At 45.1% G+C, this 18,406-nt stretch overlaps 1 protein-coding gene across 2 annotated transcripts in view; it reads right to left on the reverse strand.

Annotated features, from left to right (window-relative positions):
- Window positions 1-6,273: 6,273 nt before the first annotated feature.
- Window positions 6,274-18,406, reverse strand: part of OSGIN2 (oxidative stress induced growth inhibitor family member 2) — a 38,846-nt gene continuing 26,713 nt past the window's right edge. For both annotated transcript variants that reach the window (XM_075353105.1, XM_075353106.1), the window contains exons 4-6: window positions 15,213-15,404; window positions 13,641-13,732; window positions 6,274-10,107 (exon numbers count right to left, since the gene is read on the reverse strand). In XM_075353105.1, coding sequence (XP_075209220.1) covers window positions 9,069-10,107; window positions 13,641-13,732; window positions 15,213-15,404 — 1,323 coding nt within the window. In that variant the 3' untranslated portion in view covers window positions 6,274-9,068. The remainder of the gene's footprint in view (window positions 10,108-13,640; window positions 13,733-15,212; window positions 15,405-18,406) is intronic.

The following is an 18,406-nucleotide window of genomic DNA, read 5'->3' on the forward strand; positions in this document are numbered from 1 at the left end:
CAGGCGGCGGTTGCCTCCATGTAGGGAAGGGCTGTTTTTACAGTCCAAACTTGAGGTATTAATTTACCCACCCAGGGACTGCTTTTGGACGTCCCAATCGTCTGGGTCTCCCAATGGAGCGCCGAAGAAGAAGGGAATTTTGTTACTTACCGTAAATTCCTTTTCTTCTAGCTCCAATTGGGAGACCCAGCACCCGCCCCTGTTCCTTCGGGATTTTTGGGTTGTTCGGGTACACATGTTGTTCATGTTGAATGGTTTCAGTTCTCCGATGTTTCTTCGGATTGAATTGTTTAACCAGTTATTGGCTTTCCTCCTTCTTGCTTTTGCACTAAAACTGAAGCAGCCCGTGATCCCACGGGGGGTGTATATGCAGAAGGGGAGGGGCCTTACACTTTTTAGTGTAATACTTTGTGTGGCCTCCGGAGGCAGTAGCTATACACCCAATCGTCTGGGTCTCCCAATTGGAGCTAGAAGAAAAGGAATTTACGGTAAGTAACAAAATTCCCTTCTTCCTCCTCTGGCACTGCTGCCCAGAGTGTTGCGCAAGATCAGGTCCGACTGCCGCCGTGCCATCCTCGTCGCTCCAGACTGGCCGAGGAGGTCGTGGTACCCGGATCTGTGGCACCTCACGGTGGGTCAACCGTGGGCACTCCCAGACCGACCAGACTTGCTGTCTCAAGGGCCATTTTTCCATCTAAATTCTGCGGCCCTCAACCTGACTGTGTGGCCATTGAGTCCTGGCTCCTAGCGTCCTCAGGGTTATCTCAAGATGTCATTGCCACTATGAGACAAGCCAGGAAACCAACGTCTGCCAAGATCTATCACAGGGCTTGGAGGATCTTCTTATCCTGGTGCTCTGATCGGGGTTTTACCCCCTGGCCGTTTGCTTTACCCACTTTTCTTTCTTTCCTTCAATCTGGAATGGACAAGGGTTTGTCTCTCGGCTCGCTCAAGGGACAAGTATCGGCGTTTTCCGTGTTTTTTCAAAAGCATCTAGCCAGGCTTCCGCAGGTCCGCACGTTCCTGCAGGGAGTTTGCCACATAGTCCCACCTTACAAGCGTCCGCTGGAACCCTGGGATCTTAACAGGGTGCTAACGGCTCTTCAGAAACCACTTTTCGAGCCGATGCGGGATGTCTCTCTATCACGCCTTTCGCAAAAGGTGGCCTTCCTAGTGGCAGTCACATCACTTCGGAGAGTGTCTGAGCTAGCAGCGCTGTCATGCAAAGCACCCTTCCTGGTGTTTCACCAGGATAAGGTGGTTCTGCGTCCGGTCCCGGAATTTCTCCCTAAGGTGGTATCCCCTTTTCATCTCAATCAGGATATCTCCTTACCTTCCTTTTGCCCTCATCCAGTTCACCAATGTGAAAAGGATTTGCACTTGTTAGATCTCGTGAGAGCACTCCGGCTCTACATTTCTCGCATGGCGCCCCTGCGCCGTTCGGATGCGCTCTTTGTCCTTGTCGCTGGCCAGCGTAAGGGGTCGCAGGCTTCCAAGTCAACCTTGGCTCGGTGGATCAAGGAACCGATTCTTGAAGCCTACCGTTCTTCTGGTCTTCCGATTCCTGCAGGGCTGAAGGCCCATTCTACCAGAGCCGTGGGTGCATCCTGGGCATTGCGGCACCAGGCTACGGCTCAGCAGGTGTGTCAGGCGGCTACCTGGTCGAGTCTGCACACTTTCACGAAACACTATCAGGTGCATGCCTATGCTTCGGCAGATGCCAGTCTAGGTAGGCGAGTCCTTCAGGCGGCGGTCGCCCACCTGTAAGAGGGGGCCGTTTTTCGGCTATTTTTATCGAGGTATTCTTTTACCCACCCAGGGACTGCTTTTGGACGTCCCAATTGTCTGGGTCTCCCAATGGAGCGACAAAGAAGACGGGAATTTTGTTTACTTACCGTAAATTCCTTTTCTTCTAGCTCCTATTGGGAGACCCAGCACCCGCCCCTGTTCCCTTCGGGCTGTTGTTCTTTTGTGTACACATGGTGTTCATGTTGAATTGTTCTTTTGGTTCATGGTTTCAGTTCTCCGAACATCCTTCGGATTGAATTTTCCTTAGACCAATTTATAAGTTTCCTCCTTCCTGCTTTTGCACCAAAACTGAGGAGCCCGTGATCCACGGGAGGGTGTATAGGCAGAGGGGAGGGGTTACACTTTTTAAAGTGTAATACTTTGTGTGGCCTCCGGAGGCAGAAGCTATACACCCAATTGTCTGGGTCTCCCAATAGGAGCTAGAAGAAAAGGAATTTACGGTAAGTAAACAAAATTCCCTTCTTCAGGTTAGTGTGGTATAATGTACGTCAGTTTGGTGTGTGTGGTTTAGTGTACTAGCGCTAGGTTGGGGGTTACTCACACTTTACTGTGGGTCTTCCTCCATGGCCTCCAGCTCTCCTCCCGGCCTCCGGATGATTTCTTGTCCTGCGACGTAGAGTCTGTGTCACTGGAGGAGGAAGAGTGGGAGAAATAGAGAAAAGTGGGATCCTCTCCCTCACTATCAGCTACGGAGGGACGAGCAGGACATATTTGTGTGCGTGTGCAAAAAAAACCCAAAACCCTAAACTTTATTTTGTGCGTGTGTATGTGCAAGTGTTTGGTGAAACTTTCTACTGCAGGAGGGGGCTGAGGAGATGCAGGAGCCAGCAGGGGCCGTAATCACTGGGGCGCAATCTCCGGGGCGCAGGCGGACGCAATCACAGGGGACGTAATCACAGGGACGCAATTACTGGGGCACAGGGGGACGCATAATCACAGGGGCGCAATCGCAGGGACGCATAATCACAGGGGCGTAATCACCAGGGCACAGGGGGGATGCAATTGCAGGGACGCAGGGGAGTGCAGTCGCAGGTGGGCGCAGGAGGAGCACAATCGCAGTAGGACGCAATCGCAGGGGGCGCAATCGCAGGGGGCGCAGGGGGATGACAATCGCACCCTCCTGATGCCCAGTGATCAGCAGGGCAGGGGGATTGATCACTGGCAGCAGCAGTCAGTCACTCACACCAGCCGAGTGTCAGAAGCAGGGCACCGGCAGTGAGTGATCACAGGGAGCAGAGGTCGGGGAAGGCAGCAGAGGTCGGGGAAGGCAGCAGAGGTCTGTGTGGGTAGAATCGGATGGTAGGGGGGAGCGGACGACAGGGGGGAACGGAAGACAACAGAGGGGAGCGCAGAACAGCACAGAAGGGAGGGGAAGCCAGCAGAGAAGGGAGAGAAACTTACGTGATGGCGATCGGTGGCAGCAGATGGCGATCGGAGGCGGCACATCGCGGTGGCAGCAGGGGACCCTCATCTTCAGCATCGCCGTCCACCGTCAAGATGAGGCCTGAAGGGGGAGGGCACTCACCGGTCACACAGCTCCTCCACATCTGATTGGAGGGATAGCGTCACATGGACGCTAGCTCCAATCAGATCAGGGGGGGAGGGGGGATTTCACAGAGTTCTCCCTGCTGCAGCCAATGGCTGATGATATTCCATGATATTCCATCTTCAGCCATGGCTGGATTGTAGTATTTCACCAAGTTTCATTCATTACAATCGTTCTGAGTGAATGTGAAAGTGACACTTTCAACAGCCAATCAGACCGATCGTAGCCACGGGGGAAAAAAGCCACCCCCCCGGGCTCAACTACAAGTTCTTATGTACCTGCAGCGCTGGTGAGATTTCAATGAACCCGGTCACCAGCGCTGCAGGAACGGAAACCCGCCATGACACATACGTTGCATCAAAGGTCGGGAAGGCACAGGGTTTCATGACGCATATGGTGCGTCAAAGGTCGGGAAGGTGTTAAAGAAACGGCACCTAGAGAGTCACTCTAAAGGTTACTTTACACATTGCGATATTGCTAGCGTTCAAGCGCGATAATACCCGCCCCCGGCGTATGTGCGACATTTGGTGATCGCTACGGCAGCGTCACACGCACATACCTGTGCAGTGACGTCGCAGTGACTGCCGAACAATCCCTCCTTTAAGGGGGAGGGGCGTTCGGCGTCACAACGACGTCACTAAGCGGCCGTCCAATAGAAGCAGAGGGGCGGAGATGAGCGGGACGTAACATCCCGCCCACTTCCTTCCTTCCTCATTGCCGGTGGACACAGGTAAGGAGATGTTCGTCGTTCCTGCGGTGTCACACATAATGTGTACTGCCGCAGGACCGACGAACAACATCGTACCTGCAGCAGCAACGATATTAAGGAAAGGAGCGACGTGTCAACGATCACCATTTTTGCGATCGTTGATAGTCACTTCTTGGTGTCACACGCTGCGATGTCGCTGGATGTGCGTCACTAACGACGTGACCCCGACGATATATCGGTAGTGATGTCGCAGCGTGTAAAGCACCCTTAAGGCTATGTGCCTACGTTGCGTATTTGCATGCAGTTACGCTGCGTATTGCACTGCTGCGTAACTGCATACGTCCTGCGTCCCCTGCACAATCTAAGAAGATGGAGCATAATCCATGCCCATGTTGCGTTTTAGAATGCAGCGATTTGCATGCTGCCAAATCGCTGCGTTCTAAAAAGCAACATGTCACTTCTTTCGTGCACTTTGCATGCTGTCTCCATTCTGTCTATAGGGAGAGGCAGCATGCAGAGCGCACGAATTCTGCAGTCGGCAAAGTTTCAGAACGGAGCTTTTCAGCTGCGCTCTGAAGCGGACATGCAGTGACGTTACGCTGCTGTGCAGAGCGCACACATGTGGGCACATAGCCTTAAAGACCCTTTAGGCAAAAACTGGTTTTGCATTCTACACACGCACACACATTTTTCCTTTATTTCTCTACAGTCTAAATTTGGGGAGCCAAATCTCGTGATTGGGGGGGGAGGGGGGTTTGGATTTTAATGTTTGCAGTATTTAGTCTGGTGTTTCAAATACGGGCCATGCAAAATTTCACTCAAATTAAGTAAAAACTGTGGTTTTGTATTAAATGGACTACGACATGCAGATGGATGACCATTAATATAACCCTAGAAAAGCATCGAGAAACAAGGAAATGGAGACTTTATATATGCCAGGTGCTTAGATTGCAGTTACCATATTAAAATCTCAGGTCCATTTCTTGTTGGCTTTCACCAGCTGTAGCAGAAGCTGAGGGCAGCAGTGCAGTGTGGATTCTGCAAAGCAGATTTACCATTAGACTGTTTCGTTTTTATGATCTATACCAGGGAACTTTTTTTCTGGAAATTTCGCCAAATAAAAGGAAAAAAAAAAAAAAAAATAAGTTATTTATTTAGAGAAAAGCAATGATGAATCAGGTTCCTCTCCACTGATTTAGGATTACAGACCATACCAAACAAAATCTAGAGTGCCATGTGATCATGTCTTTTATTGAAGGCTCTGGTATAACATTAACCTGTCAGAATGAGCTCACTGATGGACTCATCCTTAACTCATTCCACAGATGGCAATAGTGAAATACAAATGCTACAGAAGCCTAAAAAATAAAAGCAGAACTTGCTTAGTCCCTATCCTTTAGGGAACCTTGTCAGGTCCAATATGCACCCAGAATCACGAGCAGTTCTGAGTGTATATTGCTAATCCCCGCCTAACCATCCCTGTAATCTCTTTAGCTATGCTAGTGTACTTTAGAAAAAGTATTACTAAAGATCTTTTATTGTATGCTAATGAGCGCAGGGACTAGTCCCAAGGGCGTAGCTTCCCTTGGCTAGTTGGCCCCATTAGCATGTTGGCACACCCACAGGGTGTACTAACATGTTAATGAATGTGCAGCGTCAGAGATGATCTCTCACCTCTCCGCTGATATTGCCACCCGACGCTGGATTTTGGCTCAGTGTGCATGATCCCGGAGTTTCGGTCATGTGCACTACTTCAGTTTGAAGCCAGGACGCGTACACCCAAACTCCAGGTTCTTGTGCACGGAGCCGAAATCCAGCATCGGGCGGCAATGGCAGCGGAGAGTTGAGTGACATCATCCTCTGACACTGCGTATTCATTAGCATGATAGCATGCCCACAGGGGTGTACTAACATGCTAATGGGGCCGACTAGCCCGGGAACTAACGCCCAGGGGACTAGACCCCGCACTCATTAGCGTACGATAAGATCTTTTATAGAAATCCTTTTTCTAAAGATCTCGTCATCTTTGCTAGTGTATACAGGGAAGGTTAGGCAGGGATTAGCAATCTACACCCAGAACTGCTCGTGGTCCTGGGTGCATATTGAACCGGACAGGTTCCCTTTAATAGACTGCTTCCAATAGGGGCAGCTTTCAGGAATCTTCTAACAGACGGTTGCTCAGCCCGCCGCTCTCGCGGTATACAAAGGTCGGCCACTTTGAGGAAGCACAGGAGCCAGGTTTTTCGTCATATGATTTTTATATTGCATAATATAAAGTTGCATTTCAACAACCATATTTTGCACAGCAAATTGTTACATACAGCATCTGAGTAGATTTCCACTTTACACAGCATTATGTGTGAGTAGTGTACGGATGTTTCACAGAGAAACCATAAATGACCACAGCAGATGTTATACATTTTGGGCCTCCTAAGGTTCATCTGTCAGAACACAACATCCTAAAATATTACATACAAACAAAAAGGAATGTGTAAGTGCTAATATGCAGCGGGGTCACCATCCTACTGCAGGCCACACACAGTCACAGGGGTCTGTACTCAGTACATAGGGGTCAGCTTACTGAACACTGCAGCAGGAAAGACATTCATGGAGGCCAGGCCGACACATGCGACTTCTGTGGTTCCCTATGGGTCAGAGTACAACATGCAACTTCACCACTGCAGAAATGTCCATCTGTTTAGAGACAAGACACATACAACTCTGACTCTTCAGGCACAAGCAATTTTAAAGTGGATAGTCAGATTAGAAAGCAGGAGTGTCCTGCCCTCAACAGTGCCACTATTGTGCACAGGCTGTGCCTGGTATTGCAGCTAATACCCATTCACTTTAATGGGGGCAATCTATCATACTAAAACTAACCAATAAATAAGTGCTGTTTCGGAGGGTTCTATTCTCTTGCAACCCCTTTAATTATAACAGTCTGAAGCGAGCCTTAATCGCAGAATCTTCGACATTATCTCATCACTCCCCACATACGAAGGGAGTGGTTGGCCAAATAGCCCCCATCCCTACGGCGAAATGGGCGTTTTCTCTAAAAGCATAATGGGAGCAATAATGTTGATAATCTCTATGAAGAAAATCAAAATTATGTCTGTAGTCCGCTTACAACATTGCAAACATGCAAAGTAGTTTTTTTTACAGGACATCACATCTTTTATGTGCTGCCATTACTTGTCTGATACTCGTTTTATTGTATACTAAAACATTAAAGGTAGGTAACAGCCAGATCATGTGTTATTGATACATTGCCATAGGCCACCATACTTTTATATCAGGACTGGCAATAAAAGGGCACTTACTAGATAAGTAAATACAAGATTGTAAGTACCCCACGGCCAGTTATTTTACTCCAGTGAGGATATGGCACATATTGGGGGCACAATGGTCAAAAGCTTTACAGGGACTTTTAGCACCGAATTGACTGTTCAAACCAAGCAATGTTACTCTGTGCAGCCTTGGTGCAACCAATTTTAGTGCACCCGCCCACATAATTCTTCATCTCTCCTGCCCTTTTATTTGATAGCAAATGTTTTATAGAGCCAGAAATATATATATATATATATATATATATATATATATATATATATATATATATATAAAAAAAAAAATAACCAAGCATAGGGCGGCTCACTGCTGTCTGCCAGCTATATGCATTTGGTAAAGGAGGCTCTGGGTGTCACCATTATGAGCATTGGGATCTGAATGTGGCTCTCAAGGTGAAAGGTTGGGGTCCTCTGTTGTATGTTGTAGAGGATACATTTCAGGACTCTAGGAATCCTTAATACATCCAAAAGGAGAATGTTGCCTCCATCAACTTAACACCCCCCATTTCCTATACATACATTCTTCAGACACCTATTTATCACAATAACAAAAGTTTTAGTTAAATTAGTACACATGTACTTTCACAAGAACGATGCAAGTGATGTCTAGACTTTTAGCCTTTTTTAAATCCCTCACTCTCTATAAAACACCATTGTCCACACTGAGGCATATACAAGTCCCAACTTTCGTTTCTATGTCATTGGGTCTATTAAAAAGGGACTTTAGCTGGTGAGATTGTATGTGAATGTCTTGTGGTTGTGATCAGCTTTATTCTTGAAATATTCTGCATTACATGAGATTGTCATCCATCAAACAAACCAGCCATCTCTCCAGATTTCCTTAAACATGAGCGAATGGTCCAGCAAAACAATCATGTGCTTTCAATGGGGCAAAAAGAGAAAACCACTACCAGACATCTTAGCTCTCCTGAAAATGGAAGGATTGAGCGTTGACATTCTTATTACCCACTACTTCTATCATCCCCACATCATTCATGAGGACCTTTCACATATTGGATAGTCAACTGGCATGTTCAGGTGACTAATCCAACGTATAATTTATACAGCTTTTTGAACCCTAATCTTCCACAGTTCTTGACTTCAGTAGCATCACTTAAAATAGAGTAGGATCATTTTGATAAGAGCACTTAAATACCCCTCCATCCTCTATTTGGCAGAGTGGACCTACACATCAATATACTTCATGTATGCTTGGGCAATAAGCTAAAAACTATAATCAGGAATTACAGTAGTTCCCATTTTCTCCGATAAAGAACAGGTAGCACTTTGGGACACTACGAACCTCATACAATACGAAGGAAGCACAAACTTCCAACTACATCCAAATAACACTGAACTCCCAACAGATAAAATTTACAACATGCCATAAAAATTAAAACATAGTTAAAAAAAAACGCAACAAAATAAATCCATATGCAAATATACCTGACTGCACAAGATTGAGACGTAGGACATTATAAAATCTGGTTATTTAAGGTGGACCGGATCTTCTACAAAAGCAGCACTTAGTTTCAGTCTTGCCATAGATATGAAATACGTTTCACTGTGCAAAAACACATACTGATGGCATCTGCAAGGTGGCAGATCATGGAAGGAGGGGGAGGAATATTAAATGCACCATAAGATAGAAAGTAGCACTTCAAGACACCCCATCCTCACTACCACTTTCCACCATTCGATGACGTGTCTTCTTCTGTCTCAGTTCTACACATCGAGTTATTGCAAGTGCTCCGCCTTTCAGAAACCTAATGAAGTTGTCCCCAACGAGAGGTCCCAGAGCAAAAAGATTTGGTTCTTTACAAGATTCATAAGAGTACGGATCAATTTCCACGGGGTTGCCTTTACATGTGATCGGCTCATTGGGGTGGTGCCCTAAACTCCGACCTTGTTCTTTTAAGAAAAAAAGGTTTGGATGAGATCCAATCAAGACTAAAGCCATAGATATCTTGACGACTTTCTTCAGTCCACTACTCTGAAGGACACACTTCATGTCCGGCTTGAAAGAAAGTACAAAGTGCTCGGGATAACTTGTATAAGAGGGGTACAAGTTGGAAGCAGCTGAGGAGACTTGCGTGCACATCATATGGTACACCTTGTGGTACTCTGGGTACAGTTTTTTTGGCAATTGTTTAAAAATCAAGTTTGGATCGTTGAGTCTTCTTCGGAAAGCATGAATTACTGGAATATTATTGTTGTAAGCGCATAAAACTGCATCAGCTGCGGTCAACCCGGCTCCGACAATAAGGACTGGATCTACCTCTCCACTTAGCCGGCCATTCCCTACAGCTTCTTCAAATTCAGCAATTGAATGTGAAACAAAAGGCAGGTTTTCCCCGTGGACCTCTAGCCGAGCAGGGGCATCAAAGGTTCCCGTAGCAAGAACAAGACTTTCCGCGAAGAGACAGAAAGGCTGATGGGAACCATCCGCCGCCTTCCGATAACCATGAATTTCCCAGTTCTTCTTGAGAATATCTTCATTTTCTTTATCAGTGCGAGTTTCTTCACATGGAACATTTTCAGACTCATGGCTTTCAGATCCGTCTCCTTCCCAGTAAGGCCTCACAACAGAAGTGATAAAGGTTTGGTCTATAAAATTTCTCTGAATTCCCATGAGTTTTACATAATGTTTGTAATAGGAGGCCACTTGTGCTGGTGTTGCCCGGTCACTTTTTATGTTTCTACATGAAAGAAAGAAAAAAAAAAAAAAACACACATATAGTAGTTAAAGTATATATAATATATATATATATATATATATATATATATATATATATATATATATATATATAGTAAATCATTACAAAAAGGTAGACTTAAGAAATATCACATATGGGAACCATTCCTTATTACTGTGGTAGCATGGAATAGCATTGGTGATATGCTTAGCCATTACACTATTGAATAGGAGTTATGGTGCAGTACCCAGCACCGGCCTTTAAATAATGAGCGGCGCTGCTGTGTTCTGCCCTGTACGTTGCGGTCAGCACAGAATAAATGTGGAAACCAAGTACAGGAGCTCAGTGTACCCTTGGCTCGGACAAACATTTAAAAGGGTCTATCAGCACAGGATGACTGTTCACACAAAGTACGAGTGTTCATACATCATGGTGCACCTAATCAATTAAGTTCACTTTCCCACCTCCTTGTCCCCGGTCCCCCCCAAATCTCCACCTTCCCCTCTTTTGTGATTGACAGCTCTAGTTCATAGAGCCAGAGAGAGAGAGGGGGAAAACAAGCAGGTGGGAAACTGTAGTTAAAGGCTTAGCCGCGCCATGATGCCCCGAGAACCTCTACTTGGTACGAATAGTCATGTGCTGATAGAGCCAGAGAGGGGTGAGATAGGTGGAAAGGTGAGCTTAAAAAGGCACTCTATGTGAGACCCCTGGCTTTAAAAAGGAAGGGGGTGATGATAGATGGAAAACAGGAAGGTGCACATATATGTTTGGCCATGCACCAAGCACCTGTACTTAGTTTGAACAGTCATTCTGTGCCGACAATAGAATAAAGAGTTGCACACCAGTCACAATGTATAGAGGAATAATGAAAAGCAGAACCCCTATGGGAATACTAGACTGAAAAATACAATGGACTATCTGAAAAAAGTGAAAAACATGAAAATGATATCTGCATAACTGCTATGAATAATAGGAGTTCCCAGAAATGCTTAGCACTTGTTGGCCCTTTTGCCTTCACTCTGTGGTCCAGCTCACCCCAAACCATCTCAATTGGGTTCAGGTCTGGTGACTCTGGTGGCCAGGTCATCTGGCGTAGCACCCTATCACTCTCCTAAGTCAAATAGTCCTTACACAGCCTGGAGGTGTGTTTGGTGTCATTGTCCTGTTGAAAAATAAATGATGGTCCAACTAAACGCAAACCGGATGTAATAGCATGCCACTGCAAGATGCTGTGGTAACCATGCTGGTTTAGTATGTCTTCAATTTTGAATAAATCCCCAACAGTGTCACCAGCAAAGCACCCCCACACCATCACACCTCCTCCATGCTTCACGGTGGGAACCAGCCATGTAGAGTCCATCCGTTCACCTTTTCTACAAAGACACGGTGGTTGGATCCAAAGATCTCAAATTTGGACTCATCAGACCAAAACACAGATTTCCACTGGTCTAATGTCCATTCCTCGTGTTCTTTGGCCCAAACAAGTCTCTTCTGCGTGTTGCCTGTCCTTAGCAGTGGTTTCCTAGCAGCTATTTTACCATGAAGGCCTGCTGCACAAAGTCTCCTCTTAACCCCTTCAGCCCCCGGGCACTTTCCGTTTTTGCGTTTTTGTTTTTTGCTCCCCTTCTTCCGTGAGGCGTAACATTTTTATTTTTCCATCAATCTTGCCATATGAGGGCTTGTTTTTTGCGGGACGAGTTGTACTTTTAAATGAAACCATAAGTTTTACCATATAGTGTACTGGAAAACGGCAAAAAAATTCCAAGTGCGGAAAAATTGCAAAAAAAGTGTGATCGTACAATAGTTTTTGGGATATTTTATTCACTGTGTTCACTATATCGTAAAACTGAGGTATCTATGTGATGCCTCAGGTCGGTGCGAGTTTGTAGACACCAAACATGTATAGGTTTACTTGTATCTAAGGGGTTAAAAAAAAATTCACAAGTTTGTCCAATAAAAGTGGCGCACGTTTTGCGCCATTTTCCGAAACACGTAGCGTTCTTATTTTTAAGGATCTATGGCTCAGTGATGGCTTATTTTTTGCGTCTCGAGCTGACGTTTATAATGGTACAATTTTTGCGCAGATGCTACGTTTTGATCGCCTGTTATTGCATTTTGCGTAAAACTTGCGGCGACCAAAAAACGTAATTTTGGCGTTTGGAATTTTTTTGCGACTACGCCGTTTACCAATCAGATTAATTGATTTTATATTTTGATAGATCGGGCATTTCTGAACGCGGCGATACCAAATATGTGTATATTTATTTATTTTTTAACCCTTTAATTTTCAATGGGGGGAAAGGGGGGTGATTTGAACTTTTAGGTTTTTTGTTTTTTTTTTTATTTTTTAAAACTTTTTTTTTTACTTTTTTTTTTTATTTTACTAGTCCCCCTAGGGGGCTATAGCGATCAGCAATCCGATTGCTGATCGCTATCTGCTGATCACAGCTGTACCGCTGTAATCAGCAGATTCAGTCACTTTGGTTTTCCCTCTGCTCTCGGCCGAGGGAAAATGAAAGTGAAACATCGTAGCAGCAGGCGTCATCACATGACCCTGTGCTACGATGGCAACCACCGATAGTCACGTGATAACACACGTGACTTCCGGTGGGGGCGGCGGTGAGTAACAAACATGGCCGCGCGCATTTAAATCTTGCTGCCAGACTTTGGCAGCAAGATTTAAGGGGTTAATGGCCGCGGGTGGAAGCGATTCCACCCGCGGCTAGTAGGCACACATGTCAGCTGTTTAAAACAGCTGATATGTGTGCCGATCCACGCCGCCTGCCCGCGGCAGGGGGCGGGGCTTAACCCGACAAGATCCTGGACGGATAGATCCGTCCAAGGTCGTGAAGGGGTTAATGTTGTTCTAGAAAGAAGGTGTGGCCAAACTTTTGGTCTGTACTGTAATATATCATTCATATTATTCATAGCAGTTATGCAGATACAATTTTCATGTTTTTCATTTTTTTCACATAGTCCATTGTATTTTTCAGTCTAGTATTCCCGTAGCAGTTCTGCTTTTCATTATTCCTCTATACATTGTGACTGGTGTGCAACTCTTTATCCTATTTAGTTGTATATTTTTGAGTCTTGCACCCTGTTCACACTATTGGTGTTCCAGACGTACATTCTTTAATTCTGTGCCGACAGGCTCCCGCCAGAGCAGATTTCAGCACAGAACACTATTGATAAATCATCATATGGATAGATCATTGATGGTGTAGCCCCTAAACAACCCTCTGAACAGTCATTCATGCTGTAACCGCGGTATTTAAATAGGACCATATTTTAAACTGTACATTTTCCATTGTCAGAGTTACGTCAAAAGAATTATTTCACAGGGATCGGATAACAATGGAGAGCTTTACATCCAACCAAACCTGTTAATTTCTCTTTGGGGTACATAACAGGAAATGTATGGGGCATACATACAGTATATGGCTGATGCCTTACAGAATAGCATAGTGGGCTACATGTGGCCCCCAGAGCCATATTATAGAAACCCCCCTCCCATATAATCAGGAGCTGGCACTCACCTTCTCTTACCCATGGCCCAGTCTTTAAACTTTAGTCCAGGTAGCTCCATCCAGTCACCAAGGCTGAGAGTCAAAATCGACCCTTCCATATCCTAAAAGAACAATAACACAATAAGAGTAAGAGTGGACTTGTTAGTGAACTATTTATTTGTATTGTTTGAACAATTACAAGACTTTTCTTCTCATGGCTTAAAGGGAACCTGTCACCACTTTGTCGTATAAGTTGCGGCCACCACCACCAGTGGGCTCTTATATACAGCATTCTAACATGCTGTATATAAGAGCCCAGGTCGCTGTGAGAACATAAACACTTTATAATACTCACCTAACGGTCGCGCAGTTGGCCATATGGGCAGATATACAAATGGCCATTATATATGCTAAATATCTCATTTTTCTTAGATTTTCCTTAGCAGTAATGCAGGTTCATGTTCACACATTCATGGTTTCCATACTTTAGCATCATCAGAGTGCAAACTGTCTTTTTTTGTATTTTAGGTCATGTTCAGTTATGCACCTGTTCACACCTCAGTTTGGTGAGTGCCACTAGTCAGTCTTTTTGGCCATATGGGTGTCTCTGTTCTCCGGTGCCGCCTCTTTCGGCCATCTTTGTTCTCCTCTAGCCGCGGTGCATGACGCATCAGACGTCTTCCACACTTACCGGCATTCAGGTCCTGAGCAGGCGCACTTTGATCTGCTCTGAACAGGGCAGATCAAACTATTGTAGTGCGCCTGCGCAGGACCGGCGAGTGTGTATAACGTAGGAAGTGTCATGCACCCAGGCTTCAGAAAGAGGACGAAGATGGCAGAAAGAGAAGGCGCCGGCACCGGAGACGCCCATATGGCCAACTGCGTGACCGTTAGGTAAGTATTATAAAGTGCTTATGTTCTCACAGCGGCCTGGGCTAATATACAGCATGTTAGAATGCTGTATATAAGAGCCCGGTGGTGGCCGCAGCTTATACGCCAAAAAAGTGGTGACAGGTTCCCTTTAATAGTTAAAAACACCAATCCAGGCTGAAAGAACATCCAACCATCCTCTGGATAGGTAAATGCTAGATTAAACTCTTCCTGGCCGAAGTCCCCCATTCTGGTAAGTTCTTGTGGTCTCCATACTAATCGAGCATGCATCTATTATCTAGTGGCTCAGTAAGAGGTTTCATACTAAAATGACCATTTAAAGTCATCACCTGGAGGAGGGAACTTCAGATTGGTATTGATGTGCCTAAAATTAGGGATATGATATTCTCTGACTTGATCTTATTAAAAAGGTGGAAGATCTCTCAATTTTCATATCTCCTGTATGTGCACCAGGATGTTAAATCTACGCAAATCCATGGTCTGGACTCAAGTATAGTAATCATGATGGGCTGTGGAAGGAAACTCTTTGGTGCGGAGCTTTACCCACTCATCAAAAAGAGATGTCGAGAGCGGTATAAAGTAGGGCGCAAATGCAGGTTATTGCGCTAATATTAAGCAAGAAGTTTCCAAATGCTAGTGTGTGCGACAACTGATGCAATGGAGTCACATTCTCTACAGGCACAACACAAACACAGAACAACATTAACTCACATGCCAGGCTCCGCCCGGGGGCCCCTTCCCTAGCACTATATGAGGAATATAGTGCTCTTGTTCCAATTTCCATTGCAGCACAGATGGGTAATCATACCCAAAATCAGCATTTGGGTGCAGGAGTGTGTCAAACAATACAGCAACAGGGTTAGGGGAGCGACCCTCCAATCCTTCCGACAAGTACTCCAAATCCTGCAATACAACAGACAATAAATAGTAAATTTTCTTGGAAATACAATACCTTGAAGGAGTATTCATACCCCGTGAACTTTTCTACATTTTGTTAATTTACACCCGTTAACTTAAAGGGAACCTGTCAGGTGCAATACGCACCCAGAATCATGAGCAGTTCTGGGTGTATATTGCTAATCCCCGCCTAACTGTCCCTGTATACACTTGCATAGATAAAGGGTTTTTTAGAAAAATAATTTCTAAAGATCTATTACCGTATGCTAATGAGCGAGGGCATTAGTCCCCTCGGCGTTAGTTCCCCGGCCAGCCGCCCCTCATTAGCTTGTTAGTAAGCTGCTGTGGGCGTGTATCATGCTAATGAATACGCAGTGTCAGCAGATGATCTCACTCACCTCTCCGCTGGATTTCGGCTCAGTGCGCATGACCCTGGAGGTTCGGTCATGTGCACTACTTCAGTTTGAAGCCAGGACGCGTACACCCAGCTTCATAGTGCACATGACCCAAATCCGGGGTTATGCGCACTGAGCCGAATTCCTCTGTCGGACGCGATGGCGGCAGAGAGGCGAGAGATCATCCTGTGACGCTGCATATTAATTAGCATGTTACCACGCCCAGAGGGGTGTACTAACACGCTAATGTGGGCGACCCGCCGTAAAACTAACGCCCAGTGGACTAGTGCTCTCGCTCATTAGTATACTGTAATCTTTAGAAATACTTTTTCTAAATATCCCTTTATCTATGCTAGTGTATACAGGGACGGTTAGGCAGGGATTAGCAATATGCACACAGAACTGCTCATGGTTCCATTTAATTGTATTTTATTTAGATTTTATGTGGTATAGCAACACAAAGTATCAAGTACTTGTAAAGAGTAAATGAAGTGATACATGGTTTACTAAATAATTTAAAAAAAAAAAACCTGAAAATCTTACGTTCATTTTGCCCTCTGTACTACCTCCAAATAAAATTGAGTGATTAATTGCCAGAAGTCACCTAATTAATGAAATTAGTACACGTGTGTGTAATTTATTCTCAGTATAACTGTTCTGTGAAGGCCTCAGAGGTCTGTTTTAGAGCATTATGGATAAAATAGCATAATGAAAACCAAGGAACACACCAGACAGGTCAGGGATAAAGTTGTGGAGAAAAGTGAACATATCACAGAGCACGGTTCAATCAATTATAATAAACAAATATAAATATGGCACAACTACAAAACTATGGAGCCATGACTATCCACCTAAACCTAACACCCAAGTAAGGAGATCACTGATTAGAGAAGCAGCCTAGAGGCCCATGGTTACACTGGAGGAACTGCAGAGAGCCACAGCTCAGGTGGGTGAATCTGTCCACAGGACAACTGTTAAGGCCCCTTAAACCGCAACAACATCGCTAACAAGATCTCGCTGGGGTCACGGAATTCGTGACGCACATCCGGCATAGTTAGCGACCTCGTTGCGTGTGACACTTACGAGCGACCGCTAACGATCCCAAATACTCACAAAATGGTTGATTATTGACACGTCGTTCATTTTCCAAATATTTCTAGTTCTGGACGCAGGTTGTTCGTGGTTCCTGAGGCAGCACACATCGCTACGTGTGACACCCTGGGAATGACGAACAGCGTTCCTGCATCCTCCGGCAACGAGGTGGGAGTGACCTTAATGCGGCTGCTCTCCGCCCCTCCGCTTTTATTGGTGGCCCGCTATGTGAAGTTGCTGTGATGCCACACGACCCTCCCCCTTAAACAATAGTTTGTTCGCTGGCAACAGCGACGTCGTTAGTAAGGTATTTTCGTGTGACGCGTACTAGCGATATTGTTCGCCACGGGCAGCTATTTGCCCATGACGCACGCACGACTGGGGCGGGTGCGATCGCTAGCAATGTTGCATCGTGTAAAGCGGCCTTTAGTCATATACTCACATGAAGGCCAGATTTGTAAAGAGTTAGAAGAGGCCATTTTTTTAATGCAATCCTTAAAAAGTCCCATTTGCAAAACGATATGTACACGGCTAGCATGTGGAAGAAGGTGCTCTGGTCATAGGAGATCAAAAGTAGATAATTTTGGGTTAAACACTACGTGGCAGCAAACACTACACATCACAATCTGTTACGTCAAACATGGTAGAGGCAGAATCATGCTGTGAGGAGGCTTTTCTTCAGCAGGGACAGGGAAGCTGGTCAGAGCTGATAGAGCTAAATACAGGACAATCCTGGAGGAAAACCTGTTAGAGCCTGCAGAAGACTTTAGATTGTGCCATAGGTTCACCTTCCAACAGTATAACGACGACTCCATAAGGCCAGAGCTAAAAATGGAAGCTTTAGATTAAAGCATAATCGTGTGTGAATGGCGCAGTCACAGTCCAGACCTCAATCCCATTGAGAATCTGTGACAAGACTTGAAAATTGCTGTTGACAGAAGCCTCCATCCAATCTCGCAGAGCTAGAACTAGTGTGCAAACATTTTCAGTCTCTAGATGTGTAATGCTGGTAGACACATCCCCAAAAGACTTGTAGCAGTAATTGCAGCAAAAGGTGGGCCTTCAAAGTATTGAAATTTTCAGATTTATACATTTTTAAAGTTTAGAAAACCATGTATAATTTCTAGGGATGATCGAATACCTCAAATATTCGGCTTTGCGAATATTTTCTGAATAGGTCACCGCTATGTGAATATTCGATGCGGAATGTAAGTCTATGGGAAGCCCAAATAGTTGTTATTTGGGTTTCTCATAGACTTACATTGCGCATCAAATATTCGCGAATAGCGGCGACCTACTCGGAAAATATTCGCAAAGCCGAATATTTGAGGTTTGATCATCCCTAATAATTTCCTTTACACCCCACATATACTTGCTACTTATAGTACAGTTTGGAATATTTAGTGTAGTGCACATCTTAGAACACATGCTATTTTGAGTTTAGCTGTCTTGTGTTTTTTTTTTTATGAATTGGACAGTGGCTGAACCCCACCTTACCGTGCACCTCAATTTGGCTTGTTT

Source organism: Anomaloglossus baeobatrachus, chromosome 6, assembly GCF_048569485.1.
Source record: "Anomaloglossus baeobatrachus isolate aAnoBae1 chromosome 6, aAnoBae1.hap1, whole genome shotgun sequence".
In the NCBI taxonomy this organism is placed as follows: domain Eukaryota; kingdom Metazoa; phylum Chordata; class Amphibia; order Anura; family Aromobatidae; genus Anomaloglossus; species Anomaloglossus baeobatrachus.